We start from the raw sequence: 22,508 nt of genomic DNA on the forward strand, positions 1-22,508 counted from the left end.
AAACAAAATTAAAATAGTAAAAAATGGCTTAAAGAAACATAAAAGCCAATTTTTTTCGTTCAGGAGATAGAACATAACATTTTAAACAACTTTCTAATTTACTTCTATTATCAAATTATCTTGGTTTTCTTGTTATCCTTTGTGGAAAAGCAGAAATGTAAGCTCAAGAGTGTGCATGTGTCTGTAGCACTATATAGCAGCAGTTTTACAACAATGTAATACATTAGTAGGGGCACTAGATGGCAGCACTATTTCCTGTCGTGTAGTGCTTCAGGCATGTGCACGCTACCTACCTAGGTATCTCTTCAACAAAGAAAAAAACAAATTTGATAAAATAAGTAAATTGGAAACTTTTTAAAAATTGTGTCTATCTGAATCATGAAAGAAAAGTTTTGGGTTTAATGTCCCTTTAATACCTGGGTTTAGCCTAACTAAAGTCTGAAGATCTGAAAGTTTAGCAATTTTCTTATGGTATCAAACCAAAAGAACTGATATTTGACCTCTCAAAGAGCTAACAGACAAGCCCTTGACTAAACCAACTTTAGAAACTGGACTGCAGAATTCTGGGAATTCTGAAAGTAAGCCAATTAAAACTCTACTTTTCACACCAGGAAAGACTGTTTCCTAGCCTGGATTAATGTATTTTCTACAGCATCAGAAAAACCTTGAACTTTCAAAATTTTGAGTTCAATCTCCAAGCCGTCAAGGTGAGAGACTAAATCTAGATGAAAAAAAAAAAATGGACCCTGAGATTGGTTGTGATCTAGAGAAAGAGACCACAGATGAAAGCTGGACATCTGAACTACAGTAAGTCCGTGAACGAAGTTCTGAGAGGAAAAAAATGGGGCAATCAGAATTTCTGACAATAGCTCTTGGTTAATTCAAGCTATCACTCTGGGAAACAAAACAGTTTATGGAAAAATTGATCTGTTTGTATAGTGGCGCCAGTCATTTCCCGGGATCAGCGTTTAGTGTTCAGGTCGGTTACCAAAACTCCTCTGGAAGGAAGAGCCCAAGATGGTGTAGGACACACAAACAACCGGCACTTCTAAAATGGAATATATATTCACAGAAACAAAAAGTGTAAGAGCCTTCAGAAATTTTTTGAAGAACTCCAAAAGCAGGAATCGATTCAGTTCAAAAAAGTGTATACACTTTACAAACACAGAACGTATTTCACAGCTGAAGGAGAAGCTGAAGTCTGCTGCCGTTATTTCATAAGGGAAGTTTTTCATTGTAATTTTTCCCCACATATTTAACCCTGGTTCCTTTTTTTTGTTGGAAAAATGTATATCAGGTAAAAAGACCATCAGGTCCATCTCTGAAAGACCCTGATTCAAGACATCCAAATTAAGCCACCATTACCCTGGGAGAAGGGGTCGGCGACTGTTCACGTCTGGAATATGAATTGCAGAAATTGTTTTCTGCACGTTGCAGAATTTGAGAAACCTCCATAGCTATAGAAGTGTGTGTTCCCCCGTCATTTTTGATATTTGCCACTGCCATGACATTGTCCGTTTGAAAACAGAGAGCTGTAATGGAAAAAAAACAAAAGAAGGTGCTTTCGATATTCAGAAAATAAAAAAAACCTAACAATCCACGCATAAAAGGAGAGATGCTCACAATTGTAGCGCACTAACAATAGTGCAAACCAAGCAGCAGGGTGGATAAAAAAATAAAATTTAAAAAAATGGTGAATTTGTGTCTACATAAATAACTTGCCCCTTCTTCACAGCAAAAAGTTATAAAATTAACATACTGTACAGAGTTGATAAATAGACCTTAAAGACATAATCATGAAAGATAAATGTACAAATGATTCCACAAAGTGAAACAAAATAGCAAATGTGAAAGCGTAAATTAAACTAAAAAGTTAATTCAATAGTGGAAGGATATGTCCGTTCCTAGAGGAATCTCCTGGGACTGTGTTCTCCTGGGACTGTGTCAAAGCTGCAAGTAGTACAGCGAAACATACGTCAGAACTCCTTTTTCTCACCATTACGTCAAAACGTGCCAGTGACGCCAAGGGCGGAGTGAAACTTTACTGGTACAGGGTTGCGGGAGATATAGATATAGATCCAAAAAAACATCAGAAATATTTTTAAAAAAATATGTACAGTATTTATGAATAAATAGAACATTCTGCTATGTGAAGAACATTGGAACGTAAAATATTCATATTTCATGTCAGGTTAATGACGATTGGATTTACGAGTGAGTAGGGCGTTAGGTGTTTTTTCCACTTTTTGTCCCCCATTGAAGTCTATGAGAGAATACGTTAACGTGATTGCTATATCGTAAGTTCTGGCTTTTTCACTTGCGCACGAAAACATTTTACTTCCAACTTGTAATACACGTGCAGAGTTGCCAAGCTGGTTATCGCTATTTGATGCTCAGAACATCCAAGTCGATGAAACACTTCAATACTAATAGGTGGTGGTGTTGAGGACTGGCTTTTACAGAGATATAGTGTTCTTAGAGAGTGTCCTGGAGTATCGCACATGGCGAGGGGAGCCTTAGGCCTGTATTTTCATATTTGGTATTAGCTAAAAGTTTCAATGGACTATTGGCTCCTACACAGACTTATTTCAGAAAAGTTTTTAATTGTACTGAGATTCCTATTAAGGCATGCTCTTTCATGTTACTGGAATTTTATATAGCCATTTCACTATGCCAGACACTTAAAAGGGACACTGAACCCCAAAAAAATAATTCACGATTCAGATAGAGCATGAAATTTTAAGTAACTTTCTAATTTACTCCTATTATCAAATTTTCTTCATTCTCTTGGTATCTTTATTTAAAATGCAAGAATATAAGTTTAGATGCCGGCCCATTTAAGGTAAACAACCTGGGTTGTTCTTGCCGATTGGTGGATAAATTCATCCATCAATAAAAAAAAAAAAAAAAAAAGTGCTGTCCAGAGTCTAAACCAAAAAAAAAAAAAAAAAACTTAGATGCCTTATTTTTCAAATAAAGATAGCAATAGAACAAAGAAAAATTGATAATAGGAGTAAATTAGAAAGTTGCTTAAAATTGCATGCTCTATATGAATCACAAAAGAAAAAAATTGGGTTCAGTGTCCCTTTAAATCTAAGCAGGATCTTGGACCTTAGGAGCTATACTTGTAAGGGATGTAAGCTGGGGAGCTTTTTCTTTGCGAATTGAAACTTTTTGAAGCGGAGTTAAACCATTATTTGCCATGTTCTAGGATCTGTAAACGTAAAGCTATCACAGTTTTTGGGGTAGATTTATCAAAGGCTAGGCGAACGCTGAATGAGCTTCACCTGTAACCAGTGGCGTCGCTACAGGGGGGCAAGGGGGGGCATTTCCCCCCCCCCCCCCGGATATGACTTGCCCCCCCACCAGCCAAGGCACTTGCATAATGTTGGTGGAGTTTTTTTTTTTAAATGTTGTTTCTGAGCACAAGCATACAGCTCATTGAGACAGACAGCTTGCAACTTCCTACATTGCAACAGTGGGTGTGCCATGTGGGGCTTGCTTGTTGTTGCACTAAGCTGCCTATCAGTGTGCTGCGCCTGCGCATATTGTGGACTGGAGTCTGCTGCGAGGGAAATCGTGGGATCGATGGATCACTAAATTGCACTGCATGATGACTCCTGACGCACAAAATGAAATGAGCCGATCCCGTGAGTGAGTGACACCCGACCCAGTCGCCGCCCAGCCCACCGTCCAACCGGACCGGTACATTGTGTAGAGATGAGGTATGAGGGCAGCCGCTGAGCCACAGCAGTGGTCTGGGGGTGGGCAGATGCACGGCCAGGGGATAAGGGTCCAGGGGGCTTCGTATTCGCACCGGCGTTACTTTGCACAAAGCAGCCTCAAGTCCCCTAAGGAATACCTTTTAAAATATATTTTAAAAAAACTTAACAGTCAGTCGTCAGATAAATAGACCGGTGCCGTGTGCAGTGGGGGGAAGATTGGCAGCTTTTAGCCCAGGAGAGGAGACAAGTATACCCAGTCCCCAGTAGCCCATGCACTGCAACGGAGTACTTTTCAGAGGAAACCCATACAACTTGTAACACCAGCAATACCAATTGCCCACCAATTAAAATGCAAACTGATTATATATATATATATATATATATATATATATATATATATATATATATATATATATATATATTTTTTTTTTTTTATTTATTTATATATACCTTTAGGGAAGTTGCAGGTATGGCAGGGTATATACCTGGGTGGTTTATGTAATACAGCTGCAGGTCTTACTCTAATAGTGAAATGCTGCCCTGGTTTCACTATGCTGCTTCACATTGTATATTGCAGAGAGGTGTTTTTTAAAGGCATGAATGGTAGGGGGCATGCTGTATTTTTACAAGAATCCACTACAATTGCACTGCTGTGCTGTGTATGTTGTATGAGGGTGAGTGTCGTATGAGGATGCGTGGTGTGAATTGTGTGTGTGTGTGTTGTGCATGAGGGCGAGCGTGTGTGTGTGTGTGTGTGTTGTGCATGAGGGCGAGCGTGTGTGTGTGTGTGTGTGTTGTGCATGAGGGCGAGCGTGTGTGTGTGTGTGTTGTGCATTGCATGAGGGCGAGCGTGTGCGTGTGTGTGGTGTGCATTGCATGAGGGCGAGCGTGTGCGTGTGTGTGGTGTGCATTGCATGAGGGCGAGCGGTGTGCGTGTTGTGCATGAGGGCGAGCGGTGTGCGTGGTGTGCATGAGGGCGAGCGGTGTGCGTGGTGTGCATGAGGGCGAGCGGTGTGCGTGGTGTGCATGAGGGCGAGCGGTGTGCGTGGTGTGCATGAGGGCGAGCGGTGTGCGTGGTGTGCATGAGGGCGAGCGGTGTGCATGAGGGCGAGCGGTGTGCGTGGTGTGCATGAGGGCGAGCGGTGTGCATGAGGGCGAGCGGTGTGCGTGGTGTGCATGAGGGCGAGCGGTGTGCGCGGTGTGCATGAGGGCGAGCGGTGTGCGTGGTGTGCATGAGGGCGAGCGGTGTGCATGAGGGCGAGCGGTGTGCGCGGTGTGCATGAGGGCGAGCGGTGTGCGCGGTGTGCATGAGGGCGAGCGGTGTGCGCGGTGTGCATGAGGGCGAGCGGTGTGCGCGGTGTGCATGAGGGCGAGCGGTGTGCGCGGTGTGCATGAGGGCGAGCGGTGTGCGCGGTGTGCATGAGGGCGAGCGGTGTGCGCGGTGTGCATGAGGGCGAGCGGTGTGCGCGGTGTGCATGAGGGCGAGTGGTGTGCGTGGTGTGCATGAGGGCGAGTGGTGTGCGTGGTGTGCATGAGGGCGAGTGGTGTGCGTGGTGTGCATGAGGGCGAGTGGTGTGCGTGGTGTGCATGAGGGCGAGTGGTGTGCGTGGTGTGCATGAGGGCGAGGGGTGTGCGTGGTGTGCATGAGGGGCGAGTGGTGTGCGTGGTGTGCATGAGGGCGAGTGGTGTGCGTGGTGTGCATGAGGGCGAGTGGTGTGCGTGGTGTGCATGAGGGCGAGTGGTGTGCGTGGTGTGCATGAGGGCGAGTGTGTGCATGAGGGCGAGTGGTGTGCGTGGTGTGCATGAGGGCGAGTGGTGTGCGTGGTGTGCATGAGGGCGAGTGGTGTGCGTGGTGTGCATGAGGGCGAGTGGTGTGCGTGGTGTGCATGAGGGCGAGTGGTGTGCGTGGTGTGCATGAGGGCGAGTGGTGTGCGTGGTGTGCATGAGGGCGAGTGGTGTGCGTGGTGTGCATGAGGGCGAGTGGTGTGCGTGGTGTGCATGAGGGCGAGTGGTGTGCGTGGTGTGCATGAGGGCGAGTGGTGTGCGTGGTGTGCATGAGGGCGAGTGGTGTGCGTGGTGTGCATGAGGGCGAGTGGTGTGCGTGGTGTGCATGAGGGCGAGTGGTGTGCGTGGTGTGCATGAGGGCGAGTGGTGTGCGTGGTGTGCATGAGGGCGAGTGGTGTGCGTGGTGTGCATGAGGGCGAGTGGTGTGCGTGGTGTGCATGAGGGCGAGTGGTGTGCGTGGTGTGCATGAGGGCGAGTGGTGTGCGTGGTGTGCATGAGGGCGAGTGGTGTGCGTGGTGTGCATGAGGGCGAGTGGTGTGCGTGGTGTGCATGAGGGCGAGTGGTGTGAGTGGTGTGCATGAGGGCGAGTGGTGTGCGTGGTGTGCATGAGGGCGAGTGGTGTGCGTGGTGTGCATGAGGGCGAGTGGTGTGCGTGGTGTGCATGAGGGCGAGTGGTGTGCGTGGTGTGCATGAGGGCGAGTGGTGTGCGTGGTGTGCATGAGGGCGAGTGGTGTGCGTGGTGTGCATGAGGGCGAGTGGTGTGCGTGGTGTGCATGAGGGCGAGTGGTGTGCGTGGTGTGCATGAGGGCGAGTGGTGTGCGTGGTGTGCATGAGGGCGAGTGGTGTGCGTGGTGTGCATGAGGGCGAGTGGTGTGTGTGGTGTGCATGAGGGCGAGTGGTGTGCGTGGTGTGCATGAGGGCGAGTGGTGTGCGTGGTGTGCATGAGGGCGAGTGGTGTGCGTGGTGTGCATGAGGGCGAGTGGTGTGCGTGGTGTGCATGAGGGCGAGTGGTGTGCGTGGTGTGCATGAGGGCGAGTGGTGTGCGTGGTGTGCATGAGGGCGAGTGGTGTGCGTGGTGTGCATGAGGGCGAGTGGTGTGCGTGGTGTGCATGAGGGCGAGTGGTGTGCGTGGTGTGCATGAGGGCGAGTGGTGTGCGTGGTGTGCATGAGGGCGAGTGGTGTGCGTGGTGTGCATGAGGGCGAGTGGTGTGCGTGGTGTGCATGAGGGCGAGTGGTGTGCGTGGTGTGCATGAGGGCGAGTGGTGTGCGTGGTGTGCATGAGGGCGAGTGGTGTGCGTGGTGTGCATGAGGGCGAGTGGTGTGCGTGGTGTGCATGAGGGCGCGTGGTGTGCGTGGTGTGCATGAGGGCGCGTGGTGTGCGTGGTGTGCATGAGGGCGCGTGGTGTGCGTGGTGTGCATGAGGGCGCGTGGTGTGCGTGGTGTGCATGAGGGCGCGTGGTGTGCGTGGTGTGCATGAGGGCGCGTGGTGTGCGTGGTGTGCATGAGGGCGCGTGGTGTGCGTGGTGTGCATGAGGGCGCGTGGTGTGCGTGGTGTGCATGAGGGCGCGTGGTGTGCGTGGTGTGCATGAGGGCGCGTGGTGTGCGTGGTGTGCATGAGGGCGCGTGGTGTGCGTGGTGTGCATGAGGGCGCGTGGTGTGCGTGGTGTGCATGAGGGCGCGTGGTGTGCGTGGTGTGCATGAGGGCGAGTGGTGTGCGTGGTGTGCATGAGGGCGAGTGGTGTGCGTGGTGTGCATGAGGGCGAGTGGTGTGCGTGGTGTGCATGAGGGCGAGTGGTGTGCGTGGTGTGCATGAGGGCGAGTGGTGTGCGTGGTGTGCATGAGGGCGAGTGGTGTGCGTGGTGTGCATGAGGGCGAGTGGTGTGCGTGGTGTGCATGAGGGCGAGTGGTGTGCATGAGGGCGAGTGGTGTGCATGAGGGCGAGTGGTGTGCGTGGTGTGCATGAGGGCGAGTGGTGTGCGTGGTGTGCATGAGGGCGAGTGGTGTGCGTGGTGTGCATGAGGGCGAGTGGTGTGCGTGGTGTGCATGAGGGCGAGTGGTGTGCATGAGGGCGAGTGGTGTGCATGAGGGCGAGTGGTGTGCGTGGTGTGCATGAGGGCGAGTGGTGTGCGTGGTGTGCATGAGGGCGAGTGGTGTGCGTGGTGTGCATGAGGGCGAGTGGTGTGCGTGGTGTGCATGAGGGCGAGTGGTGTGCGTGGTGTGCATGAGGGCGAGTGGTGTGCGTGGTGTGCATGAGGGCGAGTGGTGTGCGTGGTGTGCATGAGGGCGAGTGGTGTGCGTGGTGTGCATGAGGGCGAGTGGTGTGCGTGGTGTGCATGAGGGCGAGTGGTGTGCGTGGTGTGCATGAGGGCGAGTGGTGTGCGTGGTGTGCATGAGGGCGAGTGGTGTGTGTGGTGTGCATGAGGGCGAGTGGTGTGTGTGGTGTGCATGAGGGCGAGTGGTGTGTGTGGTGTGTATGGTGTGTATGAGGGCGAGTGGTGTGTGTGGTGTGTATGAGGGCGAGTGGTGTGTGTGGTGTGTATGAGGGCGAGTGGTGTGTGTGGTGTGTATGAGGGCGAGTGGTGTGTGTGGTGTGTATGAGGGCGAGTGGTGTGTGTGGTGTGTATGAGGGCGAGTGGTGTGTGTGGTGTGTATGAGGGCGAGTGGTGTGTGTGGTGTGTATGAGGGCGAGTGGTGTGTGTGGTGTGTATGAGGGCGAGTGGTGTGTGTGGTGTGTATGAGGGCGAGTGGTGTGTGTGGTGTGTATGAGGGCGAGTGGTGTGTGTGGTGTGTATGAGGGCGAGTGGTGTGTGTGGTGTGTATGAGGGCGAGTGGTGTGTGTGGTGTGTATGAGGGCGAGTGGTGTGTGTGTTGTATGTGTGTGTAGTATGATTGTGTGTGTGTAGGATGAGGGTGAGTGTGTGGTGTGTTTCTGTGTAGTGTGATGGTGAGGTGTAGTATGTGTGTTGTATGAGGGTGTGTGTGTTTTCAGACCAAACACAAAAATAGGGTCACAAAGGTATGTGGTATCATGGAACTGGGTCTTGGGGAAAAAAAAGTTTGAAGAACCCTGATTTATAGAGCCCTGGTGTTTGCTGAAATTGTTTTAAACTATAAAGAAAAGCTTTTGAGAGTTTCCCTCTCTTTCTCGGGTCTGAAACAATACCTGAGGGAGAAAGGAAAACTCTTGAAAGCTTGTCTTTTTAGTATTAGGTTAAAACAATAAAAAGGTATCATTGAATACCGCATTACTCTGGTGTATATATATATATATATATATATACACATACACACAAACTTTTGGTAGCTGTATGCGCCTGTGGAAGCGCAAATTTCTGGCAATAACAATCTCTACTTGACGCAGAGCCTTTGAAAAATTAGTTAAAATCAGTACTGCATCACAAGATGTAAAAGCATGTATGATAATGGTGTTCGCCTCAGTCTGTATGGCGAAATATAATACATGTAATTTAAGGAGAAATTTCAGTTCCCTATCGGCGCAAAGCAATGATAAATAAGAAACTGGGCGTATATTTGTAGGTCGGGCTGTGAAATTACGCCTATTACTAATGTATATTGGTTCCATTGGGGAGCGCGCCTAGGCGAATGCAAGCGGAGTGCGAAGAAGCTTCTTTCAGATTTGCGCAATTATAGGAGCAGATTGCTTTCATAAATATGGTGGTTGGTGCGTATGTTATTTTGCCCGCAATTACAGGTGAATTGCTTTGATAAATCTACCCTTTTATATTTAAAATTACTATTCAATTTAGACCCTAACATATTCCTACTGTGACCTTGGTTCTTTCTATTAGGTTGTATTTTCAAGTTGCAGGTAAATTATTATATTGCTATATTCATCTATATTCATAAGCTACCAGTCATAGACATAAATTATTAGCACTTGTCAACTCTACTAAACCAGACTCCCTATAGGCAGTGCTCTGCAAGTCCCAAGAGGAACTTCTTCTGTGCAGGGGTTAAACACAATATTACAGGGTTGACAGACTAAGAATTACATGCTCAAACAAACGAGCATGTCGTTTTTAAATTTTTATAGTACTTTAAAGGTTTTACCCTTAGTGCAGTTACTAGCTTATTAATGCCAATGCTGGATGTGCCTATGTATAGACAAAGTAGTCCTTTACTCATGTTCATGTGACAGCTAAGAGGAAGGCTCAATACATGGCTCTGTTAAACCTACCAGCCAATTACACAAAACACTGATTAGACAAAAATGAGGTCAGAGGGATGAAATACAGCACTGTGTCTTTCAAAACACAGACCAGTTATACCAAACAAAGTAAAACCATGATAAATACAAATTGTGAAACTGTGATCACAAGGAAACATCCCTTTGTGCTTTATTAAAGCTAGTTATAACATTGTTTCTATTACTATTATTACTATGCTAAAGGGATGGTCTACTTCAGAATTTGTAATGTTTAAAAAGATAGTTCATCCCTTTATTACCCATTCCGCAGTTTTACATAATCAAGAGAGTTATATTAATATACTTTTTTACCTCTGATTACCTTGTATCTAAGCCTCTTCAGAATGTCCCCTTAGCTAAATTATTTTCAGATTTGGATTTTAGCCAATCAGCGCCGACTCATAAATAACTCCACGGGAGAGAGCACAGTGTAATCTATATGGCACTCAGGAACTAGCGGTATCTAGCTGTGAAAAACTGTCAAAATGCACTGAGATAAGAGGTACCCTTCAAGGACTTAGAAATTAGCATATGAGCCTACCTAGGGTTTAGCTTTCAATAAATACCAAGAGAACAAAGCAAATTTAAAGATAAAAGTAAATTGGAAAGTTGTTTAAAATTGCATGCCCTATCTGAATCATAAGTTTAAATTTGACTAGACTGTCCCTTTAACTGTAGTTTTAAATGAGCCAATAAGAAAAGTGTGGAACACACAGCACATAAGGGTGTATAAAAAAACACAAAGTGTTTCAAATTCTTAATTGAGGCATGGCTTCTTTATAACAGTTTTTGCACACTATGCATTTTTTATGGCTCATCTCCAAAACCAAAAATTTAAAAAAGGGACATCAAACACTTTAAGATGGTAATATAAAAAGATAAATTGTGTACATACTTTCATTATTTATTTTGCCCCCTTCTCCTGTAATTCCATTCCAAAAGTGTGAGCTTTTTTGTTAATGTTAAAAATGGAAGTGCAGAACACATATTCCACTCAGCCATTGGCTGCACACTCTAGTGACCTATTTATAACCGTCCCTATTTGGTCACAGCAGAGAAGGTAACCTAACCTAAGTCACAACATGGCAGCTCCCATTGTTTTATAGACACTAAAACGTTATACTTATTTTGTCAATGTTTAAACAACTAATGAGACTTTAAAAAACGCATCTACATGTTAAGTTTTAGATTCTCAAACTAATTTTTTCTTTGAATGCATCATTCAATCTAGCGTTTAATGTCCCTTTAAGTTTGGCTTGATATCACATTTCAAGAAAATGTGATGGAAGCAAAAGGTGGGCTAGGCTAGGATTTCAGAAGACTTGTGTTGTCCCTACCAGGAAATTTAGAGAGACACTCTTCTAATAACAATTATCAACATTTAGATATGCTCCATGCACCAGCATTTTAAAAAGTGTGCCTGCTCAATAAGATGATGGTTCCTTTTATTGTGTTGGCAATGACACAATTTACATGATGGAAGCTGTCTGAGCAGGCACACTACGTAAAAATACATGTGCATTTGCTTCACATGCACAGTAAAAACTATTCTTACTGTGCCTAAGATTTACCAAGCTTATTCCCCTGCCCTATCCTACATTTGCCAATACACAACTAGTTAGATATCATATAAACATTACTAACTAATGCATGAGTTAGCTGCTTCACATTACTATAGATGGGAAATCTAGTGGGAGTTTCAAATTTCCACTTGGAAACCTTGAGTTGTCTAAAATAAGTTTATCTAAAAATCCAGCTCCAAGTAGAACAGTGACTTCCTGAACGTCCAAAGGAAAAACTAAATCTGTTGCACAGCAGAAATTGTGCATTAAAGTGAATGTAAACTTTGATGAAATAGTGCCCAGTTGTTAAAAATACTATTAAAAACAGGGGCACTTTCATTCATCAAAGTTTACATTGCAGCGGACTTTACAAAAATACTTACCTTCTTCTCCAGAAACACTGGGTCACTGATCCCCCACCGGCTTCTTCCTGCTGTACTTACAGCAATGACGAAACCGGCTTCCTCCAATCACTGCGTAGCCTCAACAGATGGACGCTCCTGGGGGGGGGGAGCTGTGATTGGAGCCGGTTTTGTCATTGCCGACGAAGTACAGAGGACCTGCAGGTGGGGGGGATCGGCGAGCCAGAGTTTCAGGAGAAGAAGGTATTTGTAAAATCTGCTGCAATGTAAAAAATCTGCTGCAATGTAAACTTTGATGAATGAAAGTACCCCTGTTTTTAATAGTATTTTTAAAAACCGGACATTATTTAATCAAAGTTTACATTCACTTTAACGAATGTTGTTTACAAAAAGAAAAAATTATCTCTCTCTCTGTGTATGTATGTATGTATGTATATATATATATATATATATATATATATATATATATATATATATATATATATATATATATATATATATATATATATATATATATATATATATATATATATATATATATATACATACATACACACACATATACACACACACACAGTTTTTTGTGGGATTTTTGCAGGCACCCGCATTTTAAATACACACAAAGTTAGTAATAATATTTAATAGCAACCGTCTTTCACAAAACAAAAAAATTATAACTTGAAAAAGTTCCCCAGTTTTCCATTTTGAAAACAACCTGTAACACTTTCCACATTATTTTTAAAGGGACACAAAGCACCTTTTTATTACAAGACTTTTGTGTAGTATTGAAATAAATGAAGAGACAGGTGGAGTGTGCATTACCCAGAGTAATAATGCCTTGTTTGCTGCAACTGTTTTAGATGACCAAAGTCCTCCCACCACTAAGAATTTTATGAAGTCTGCTGTGTGCGATTCCAATTCTCAGAATATTAGGAGCCAAAATTGCAGGAAGACTGAGTATAATTATTTTATATTACAATATCAGTGTCTCACTTCCAATTGCTATGGGCCAATCCAAAGCAGATAGTGCTGTGTTTTATAAGTGTGTGTTGCTTCCCCTGATTCCCATTTATTTCATGGGTTATCAGGTCTCACTAAATAACTACATTTTAACCAAATGAAGAATTTATATAGAGAATGGTATGAGATGCCCTATACATAAATGGTGCAGACTTTTGTCACGATACTAAGGGATTATAAATCAACACTATGTACAGAAATTGCCAGTTATTGTGCAATATTTATTATTTTTAATGTAACCTTTGAGCCCTTAAAAGGAACAAATTAAGGGACAGTCTAGTCAAACAAACTTTCATGATTCAGATAGGACATGCAATTTTAAACAACTTTCTAATTTACTTTTATCCTCAAATTTGCTTTGCTCTCTTGGTATTCTTTGTGGAAAGCTAAACCTAGGTAAACTCATAAGCTAATTTCTAAGCCCTTGAACTGCCTCTAGCAGTTTGACAGTTTTTTACAATTAAACACTGTTCGTTCATGTGTCATACAGATAACATTGTGCTCACTCGAGTGGAGTTATTTATGAGTCAGCACTAATTGGCTACAATGCATGACTGTCAAAAGAACAGATAATGGAGCAGTCTGCAGAAGCTTATAAACAAGGTTATCACATAGTGGTTATGTAAAACTGGGGAATGGTTAATAAAGCGATTATCTATCTTTTTAAGCAAAAGACAATACAACATCAATGCTTGAGTTTTTGTTGGGATTATATTAATACATTTACCCCATCATTTCATTTGGGCACATTTTTAGGACATCAATGATGATAGCAATGTTTAGTGGATGCTTGACAAAAGCAAGTGTAACATATCAAATACAATGGCAGCAGGGCTAAACTATTTCAAGATACTCAAGACTTTATGATAAACCCAAAAATATAATCCATACACAGCCCACACATTTTTAAACACATGTTCTAAATGTATAAAGAAATAAAAACAAATATGATACATCAGAAAAATATAATAATATTATTATTATATATATATATATATATATATATATATATATATATATGGGGGGGGGGGGGCAGGGGTATATGTGTGTATGGCAGGGATTAGAAAATAACAAACCAGAAGCCAGTTTTAAAATGTCTGTAAATTGTAGTAGCCAAGGACTAACTTTTATTTAAATTGTGAAATAACTAACAGACCACATACGTTGTATAAGGGCAGAGTTTGCAGAGCGGAACATTGAGTAAATAACTTAGTGAGCAGCAGCACTCCCTTGCTACTCCAGCTGTTAACTGTCATTTGGTGTATAGCAAGTAGCAGGCCTCACTGGCACGGGAGGAGTTAAGGGCAAATAATGTCAGCTCCAGCAAGTACGCATATTATAAACACAGGGTCCCCCCGGTCAGCGATAAAAACCTCGCCCACAAACAAAAATGACTGCAGCACTCACATGTTGGCTGAACCGGTACAAACGTATCCGTTGTGCTTGCGGTAACCGACCGAGAAGTCTGTCAGGAATCACCGACAAAAATACGAGTGAAATCTGAGTTTCTGATTGGGAAAGCTTTAGCTGACGTCGGGGGGCGGGACTGCGCGTGCACATCAAGGGAAGGGATGGGCGGGAAAGCCTGGCCCACATACCGCACCCTCTCTACAGCTATAGCGGAGAGTGGCACATGACTCCCTTAGAAACACTTCAGAGACTGAGTCAGACAACGTGCAAGACGAGAAATAAATGTTTATAATGCTAAATATCTCAGGTGTAGAGAGTTATTAAAAGCCTTATTAGATGTTAGTGCTGGAAGTTTAGAAAAAAACAGTCACTTTATTTAACCCTTTAAGGGCAGAGCCATTTCACAAATCATTTCTGAGCTGTTTTTAGACATTGCTTTTTAAGCTGTTCTAAAGGTCAATTTTCAGAGAGAAGCCAACACATTGGTCAAGATTACTTTATAACAAAGGGTGCGTTATCTTTTGTGTGACCATACTCAGAGACTAACGCAAATCTGGTATTGCAAGTGGATGCTTAAATAAATAGTTTAACCCCTTAGTGACCAGACCACTTTTCAATTTGTTGACCATCTGGGACCAAGGCTATTTTTGCATTTCTGCGATGTTTGTGTTTAGCTGTAATTTTCCTCTTACTCATTTACTGTACCCACACATATTATATACTGTTTTTCTCGCCATTAAATGGACTTTCTAAAGATATGATTATTTTCATTATATCTTATAATTTACTATAAAAAAAAATATAAAATATGAGGAAAAAATGAAAAAAAAAGCACTTTTTCTAACTTTGAGCCCCAAAATCTCTTACACATCTACAACCACCATAAAATACCAATGCTAAACAGTTTCTAAATTTTGTCCTGAGTTTATAAATACCCAATGTTTACATGTTCTTTGCTTTTTTTGCAAGTTATAGGGCAATAAGTACAAGTAGCACTTTGCTATTTCAAAACCATGTTTTTTCAAAATTGGCGATAGTTACATTGTAACACCAATATCTGTCAGGAATCCCTGAATAACCCTTCAAATGTATATATTTTTTAAAAGAAGACAACCTAAGGTATTAAACTTGGGGTATTTTGACTTTTTTCATGCAACCATTTTACCACCAATCTATGCCAAAGTTTGGGGGGGAAAAAAAAATAATTTGATTTTTTGACAAAATAGCAATTTAAGAATACATTTACTGATAATATTAAGGGTTACTGCCAAATAACACCCTAATATGTCTTCAGCAGCATCTCCTGGGTACAGTGATACCACCCATGTATAGGTGTGTCGGGTTCTCGGGGGGCTAAAAGCTCTTATTTTTAGAGAGCGCATTCCAGTTTTTCAACTTTGAATTTTTACATCGGTCATCATGCACCCATGTCCTATTTGGGACATTTCTGAAGCTGGCCAATGGAATTTACCCCCATAAAACCATATATTTTTGAAAAGTAGACACCCTAGGGTATTTCAAATGCTTGTATTTTAACACTTTCCATGCACTAATTCAACCACCAGTCTTTGTCAAACTTTTGGGTAGTCATTTTTTTGTGTTATTTTTCACACACATTGTACTTTAGGCATGGATTCTCAGTTCCTGTTATGTGTTACTGCCAAAAAACACCTCAATATGTGTTCAACAACATCTCCTGAGTATAGTGATACCACCCATGTATAGGTGTGTCGGGTTCTCTGGGGGCTAAAAAGCCTTAATTTTAGGAAGCGCATTCCAGTTTTTCAACTTGGAATTTTCACATCGGTCATCATGCACCCATGTCCTATTTGGGACATTTCTGAAGCTGGCCAATGGAATTTACCCCCATCAAACCATATATTTTTGAAAAGTAGACACCCTAGGGTATTTCAAATGCTTGTATTTTAACACTTTCCATGCACTAATTCAACCACCAGTCTTTGTCAAACTTTTGGGTAGTCATTATTTTGTGTTATTTTTCACACACATTGTACTTTAGGCATGGATTCTCAGTTCCTGTTATGTGTTACTGCCAAAAAACACCTCAATATGTGTTCAACAACATCTCCTGAGTATAGTGATACCACCCATGTATAGGTGTGTCGGGTTCTCTGGGGGCTAAAAAGCCTTAATTTTAGGAAGCGCATTCCAGTTTTTCAACTTGGAATTTTCACATCGGTCATCATGCACCCATGTCCTATTTGGGACATTTCTGAAGCTGGTCAATGGAATTTACCCCCATCAAACCATATATTTTTGAAAAGTAGACACCCTAGGGTATTTCAAATGCTTGTATTTTAACACTTTCCATGCACTAATTCAACCACCAGTCTTTGTCAAACTTTTGGGTAGTCATTATTTTGTGTTATTTTTCACACACATTGTACTTTAGGCATGGATTCTCAGTTCCTGTTATGTGTTACTGCCAAAAAACACCTCAATATGTGTTCAACAACATCTCCTGAGTACAGTGATACCACCCATGTATAGGTGTGTCAGGTTCTCTGGGGGCTAAAAGGCCTTAATTTTATGAAGCGTATTCCAGTTTTTCAACTTGGAATTTTCACATCGGTCATCATGCACCCATGTCCTATTTGGGACATTTCTGAAGCTGGCCAATGGAATTTACCCCCATCAAACCATATATTTTTGAAAAGTAGACACCCTAGGGTATTTCAAATGCTGGTATTTTAACACTTTCCATGCACTAATTCAACCACCAGTCTTTGTCAAACTTTTGGGTAGTCATTTTTTTGTGTTATTTTTCACACACATTGTACTTTAGGCATGGATTCTCAGTTCCTGTTATGTGTTACTGCCAAAAAACACCTCAATATGTGTTCAACAACATCTCCTGAGTACGGTGATGCCACCCATGTATAGGTGTGTTGGGTTCTCTGGGGGCTAGAAGGCCTTATTTTTAGGAAGCGCATTCCAGTTTTTCAACTTGGAATTTTCACATCGGTCATCATGCACCCATGTCCTATTTGGGACATTTCTGAAGCCAGCCAATGAAATTTACCCCCATAAAACCATATATTTTTGAGAAGTAGACCCCCTAGGGTATTTGAAATGCTGGTATTTTCACACTTTCCATGAACTTATTTAACCACCAGTCTTTGTCAAACTTTTGGGTAGTCATTTTTTTGTGTTATTTTTCACACACATTGTACTTTAGGCATGGATTCTCAGTTCCTGTTATGTGTTACTGCCAAAAAACACCTCAATATGTGTTCAACAACATCTCCTGAGTACAGTGATACCACCCATGTATAGGTGTGTTGGGTTCTCTGGGGGCTAGAAGGCCTTATTTTTAGGAAGCGCATTCCAGTTTTCAACTTGGAATTTTCACACGGTCATCATGCACCCATGTCCTATTTGGGACATTTCTGAAGCCGGTCAATGAAATTTACCCCCATAAAACCATATATTTTTGAGAAGTAGACCCCCTAGGGTATTTGAAATGCTGGTATTTTCACACTTTCCATGAACTTATTTAACCACCAGTCTTTGTCAAACTTTTGGGTAGTCATTTTTTTGTGTTATTTTTCACACACATTGTACTTTAGGCATGGATTCTCAGTTCCTGTTATGTGTTACTGCCAAAAAACACCTCAATATGTGTTCAACAACATCTCCTGAGTACAGTGATACCACCCATGTATAGGTGTGTTGGGTTCTCTGGGGGCTAGAAGGCCTTATTTTTAGGAAGCGCATTCCATTTTTTACACTTCCCATTTTCACATCCCATGCACCCATGTTCTATTTAAGACATTTCTGAAGCCGGCCAATGTAATTTACCCCCATAAAACCATATATTTTTTAAAAGTAGACATCCTAGGGTATTTCAAATGCAGGTATTTTAACACTTTCCATACACTAATTCAACCACTAGTCTTTGTCAAACTATTGCGCATTCATTTCTTTGTGTTATTTTTCACATACATTGTACTTTAGACATGGATTCACAGCTCCTGTTATGTGTTACTACCAAAGAAGACACCAATATGTGGTCACCAACATCTCCTGAGTTCAGTGATACCACCTATGCATAGGTTTGGTGGCTTGTTTGGGCGGTGCAATGCCAAATGTCTGATATGTGTTTGTGATTTTTTTTTCACATTTAACATATTTTCTTTGCCTATCATCTTTTTTGGGGGTCTTTTAACATACCCCAATTTATTTGTTTTCCATAAATGTGATTATATTTAAAAAGTTGACACCCCAAGGTATTATACATGGAGTGGTTTGATGACTTTGATGCAACCGTTTTAGCCCAAAAAATTGGAGAAAGTATATGGTGGTAATTTTTCAATTTTCACTGTTACAGACACATTGCTTTTTTACTATGATTTAGGAGAGACTGTTGTAAGTTATTGCAAAAGAATTCTTCAGGTTGTTTTCTACAAGGCACCCTGAGTACACCTATGCCCCCCATGCATAGGTTTGCCAGGATTTTGGGAAGGTTATGTTACAATTTTATGACTTGTGATTTTAGTTATTAAAAATGAGAGTATTACTTCTGATAGGCCTATCTTTAGTTTGGGGCCTATCGCATACCCCACTTTTATTTATTGCATTCAAAGTGTATATTTTTTAAATGTTGACACCCCAAGGTATTGTATATGGTGTGCTTTGATGCCTTTGAAGCAACCGTTTTAGCCCAAAAAATTGGAGAAAGTGTATGGTGGTAATTTTTCAATTTTCATTTTTTCAGACACATTGCTTTTTGACTATGATTTAGGAGAGACTGTTGTAAGTTATTACAAAAACATACTTCAGGTTGTTTTCTGCAAGGCACCCTGAGAACACCTATGTCCCCCATGCATAGGTTTGACAGGGGTTTTGGTTAAAAAAAAACAGGCCCAATTTTAGAAAAAAATAGAGTAGTGAAATGTAAAAATCTGGCACAGTAAAAGTAAAAAAAAACAAAAAACATCTAACTGTAAACATAACCAAAAAAAAAAATATATATATATAACAGCAAATGTATTTATTTTTTTAAAAATTGACCATTGTATGGTACCGCTTGAAGCAGTCCCCAATGCAGAGTGCAGGCTGTCCAGGGCAATCAGGACAGTAATATATGGTGTCCCTTCTCTTCCCCCTCTTGGTACAGACTCTGCATTTTTTTTGTGGTTTCTGCTTTGTGGCAGTAGGGGGGATTTTAAAAATAAAATGGGTAGCCCCAACTCTGCTCTCTCCCATCACCGCCCGGGGAGCAGGTGCATCATGGTACAAAATCCCCGTAATAATCTGGAGCTGAAACTGTAAAAAAGTCTTTTTAACTCTGGGGTTTGCTTTTTTGAACAACAAAAAAGCGTTGTGGGTTGCAATCTGCATTAGGTAAATTGCAACCTTTTTGTACCAGGCCCTTGTCTTCCGCATAATTAGGTAGGGCTGCAGCAGCTGATCAGCCAGATCAACCCCACCCATATGCCGGTTATAAGACTTGATGCACACTGGCTTCCTTATGATCTCAGCTCTGCCACGTACAGAAACCGCCACCGTCCTCTCTGTGTGGATGGTGGTAAGAAGGTATACATCCTTCTTGTCTCTGTACTTCAGTGCCAACAGCTCCTCTTGGCGCAGAGCTGAGGTCTCCCCCCTTCGTAGCCGGGTGCGTACAAGCTGTCCTGGGAAACCTGCGCGGTTCTTTTTAATTGTACCGCAAGCTACTGTATCAAAGCAATACAGTAGCTTGAACAAAAGGACACTTGTATAAAAATTGTCTAAGTACAAGTGATACCCTTTGTTCATTAGGGGTAATATCAGGTCCCAGACAATCTTGCCAGTGGTTCCCATATGTTCTGGGCAACCTGGAGGGTCAAGTTGGCTATCCTTTCCCTCATACACCCGGAAGGCCTGAGTATACCCATTCTCGCTGTCACAGAGCTTATACACCTTTACCCCATATCTGGAGCGCTTGGAAGGAATAAACTGCTTGAATCCCAGCCTTCCCTTATACTTCATTAGGGATTCATCAACACATATATTCCTTCCAGGTGTATAAGCCTCTGCAAACCTGGCAGAAAAGTGGGTTATCAGGGGGCGGATTTTATACAGCCTGTCAAATTGGGGATGCTCCCTAGGGGGGCACAGGCTGTTGTCGCTGAAGTGCATGAAATGCAGAATCATTTCATACCTCTTCCTCAACATAATCTGGGAGAAAATGGGGGTAGAGCAGATGGGGCTAGTACTCCAGTAGGAGCGAATGGAGGGTTTCTTTATGATGCCCATCAGCATGGTCAATGCCCAGAATTTTTTGAATTCTGGCACATTGATGGGGGCCCATTGCTGCTTTGCCAAATATGTTCCAGGCTTTGCAGCACGGAACTGATGGGCATATAAATTAGTTTGGGCGACAATGTTCCCCAATACATCATCGCCCAGAAACACTTCCAGAAACTGCTGGGGGCTAAAACCTGCCACATCTATATTTATGCCAGCATTTGCTGTGAAGGGTGGGATATCTGGCCTCTGGAGATGAGGTGTTACCCACTCTTCAGCAGCAATGGCAGCAACACGCCTCCTTCTGGCAGGGGGGCTAGCAGGGGGGCTGGTAGGGGGTCTAGCAGCCACAGATACATCACTATCAGTTGAGACTGCATCTAGTGATGTATCTGAGCATATGGCAGGGTCAAAATTGGGGTCTGAGTCAGACATAGAGGCATCTGACTCTGACGCAAGGATGGCATACGCCTCCTCAGCACTATATATTTTCTGTGACATTTTTGTATCTGTCACAGAAAAAAATTACTAATTTTTTTTAAATTAAATTAATTAACTAAATTAATTAACTAAATAAACTAGCAAAAAAGTACTGCTATGCTACTGCCAGTGATTTATAGCGATCACTGGCAAGCTAGGGGTTAATGGCTCTGAAAATTAAATTAAATTAACTAAATGGTTCTGAAAAGAGCCTCTGGATTTTTAAAAAATTACAACAACAAAATTAACCCCTAAAAAAATGCACAGACAGCAAAAAAGTACAACTATGCTACTGCCAGTGATTTATAGCGATCACTGGCAAGCTAGGGGTTAATGGCTCTGAAAATTAATTTAAATTAACTAAATGGTTCTGAAAAGAGCCTCTGGATTTTTAAAAAATTACAACAACTAAATTAACCCCTAAAAAAATGCACAGACAGCAAAAAAGTACAGCTATGCTACTGCCAGTGATTTATAGTGATCACTGGCAAGCTAGGGGTTAATGGCTCTGAAAAGAGCCTTTGGTTCTATATTTTTTAACAAATAAAAGAATTAAATCTCTCTCTGCAAAAAAACAGGTCTCTCTCTCTCTCCAACAAAATCGCAAGTGAGGAGAGGGAGGGAGATCCACACTGATCAGTGTCAATATTTACAAATATTGACATGATCAGACAAATGGGGTATTTTATTATTATTATTTTTTTTTGGGTGGGAGGCTCAGATTGGGTGACCCTAGCTTGCCCCTATGATGAGGCAGGCTAGGGACACCCTCAGAGGCCCCATGATGCACTGGGCATCGCCATCTTGGATGCCTAGTGAAGGGGGAGGGGGGGGGCTATATAGGGCTTTTTTTTTAAAGGGACAGTCAACACTTACTTTAACATGTTTTTATATTGAAAATAACAAAACGGAGGTCCGCCTACACTATACCCCTCCTGCCTTGCCGCCTTGCTTCTGTCCTAATCAGCGGCGCTAACTACTCTAATACCCGGTAAATATGGATGCCGGACTCCCCCCACCATTACGTAGCTGCCTTCTTCTTCAACTTATAAGCAAATCAGAATCCAGGCATCGGACAGAAATTGCAAGCGCGTGCAATTTCAGTCCGAGGACTGGATTCTGATTTGCTTATAAGTTGAAGAAGAAGGCAGCTACGTAATGGTGGGGGGAGTCCGGCATCCATATTTACCGGGTATTAGAGTAGTTAGCGCCGCTGATTAGGACAGAAGCAAGGCGGCAAGGCAGGAGGGGTATAGTGTAGGCGGACCTCCGTTTTGTTATTTTCAATATAAAAACATGTTAAAGTAAGTGTTGACTGTCCCTTTAATATACGTTTTTTTTTTTTATTTATTACTTTTATTTTATAACTTACTAAGTGCCTCGACCCACCGAGGCACTTAGCACACAAGCAGAGCATCGGAAGCGTGTCCGATCGCTTCCGATGCTCTGAAACACTGCCGGGCTCCACGTGGAGCGAAACCGGAAGTGATCACTCGTGGGGGAGTGATCAATCCGGTCCCGGCACTCGGGAACAGTATTGCAGGATGCCTAGACCTCAAGGCAAGCCTGCAATACTGTTAGAGCAGCTGGAAGCGATTCCGATCGCTTCCAGTGCTCTGTTAAACCGACGACGTATGCCATACGTCCTCGGTCGTTAAGTGCTTTTTTTTTGAGGACGTATGGCATACGTCGTCGGTCGTTAAGG

At 42.8% G+C, this 22,508-nt stretch overlaps 1 protein-coding gene across 1 annotated transcript in view; it reads right to left on the reverse strand.

Moving 5' to 3' along the window:
- VAMP3 (vesicle associated membrane protein 3) overlaps window positions 1-14,196 on the reverse strand; it is an 80,684-nt gene extending 66,488 nt beyond the window's left edge. Inside the window, exon 1 of the mRNA XM_053690378.1 lies at window positions 14,069-14,196. Within this exon, the coding sequence (XP_053546353.1) occupies window positions 14,069-14,070 (2 nt within the window). The 5' untranslated portion in view covers window positions 14,071-14,196. The remainder of the gene's footprint in view (window positions 1-14,068) is intronic.
- Window positions 14,197-22,508: the final 8,312 nt, after the last annotated feature.

Source organism: Bombina bombina, chromosome 8 (genome assembly GCF_027579735.1).
Source record: "Bombina bombina isolate aBomBom1 chromosome 8, aBomBom1.pri, whole genome shotgun sequence".
In the NCBI taxonomy this organism is placed as follows: domain Eukaryota; kingdom Metazoa; phylum Chordata; class Amphibia; order Anura; family Bombinatoridae; genus Bombina; species Bombina bombina.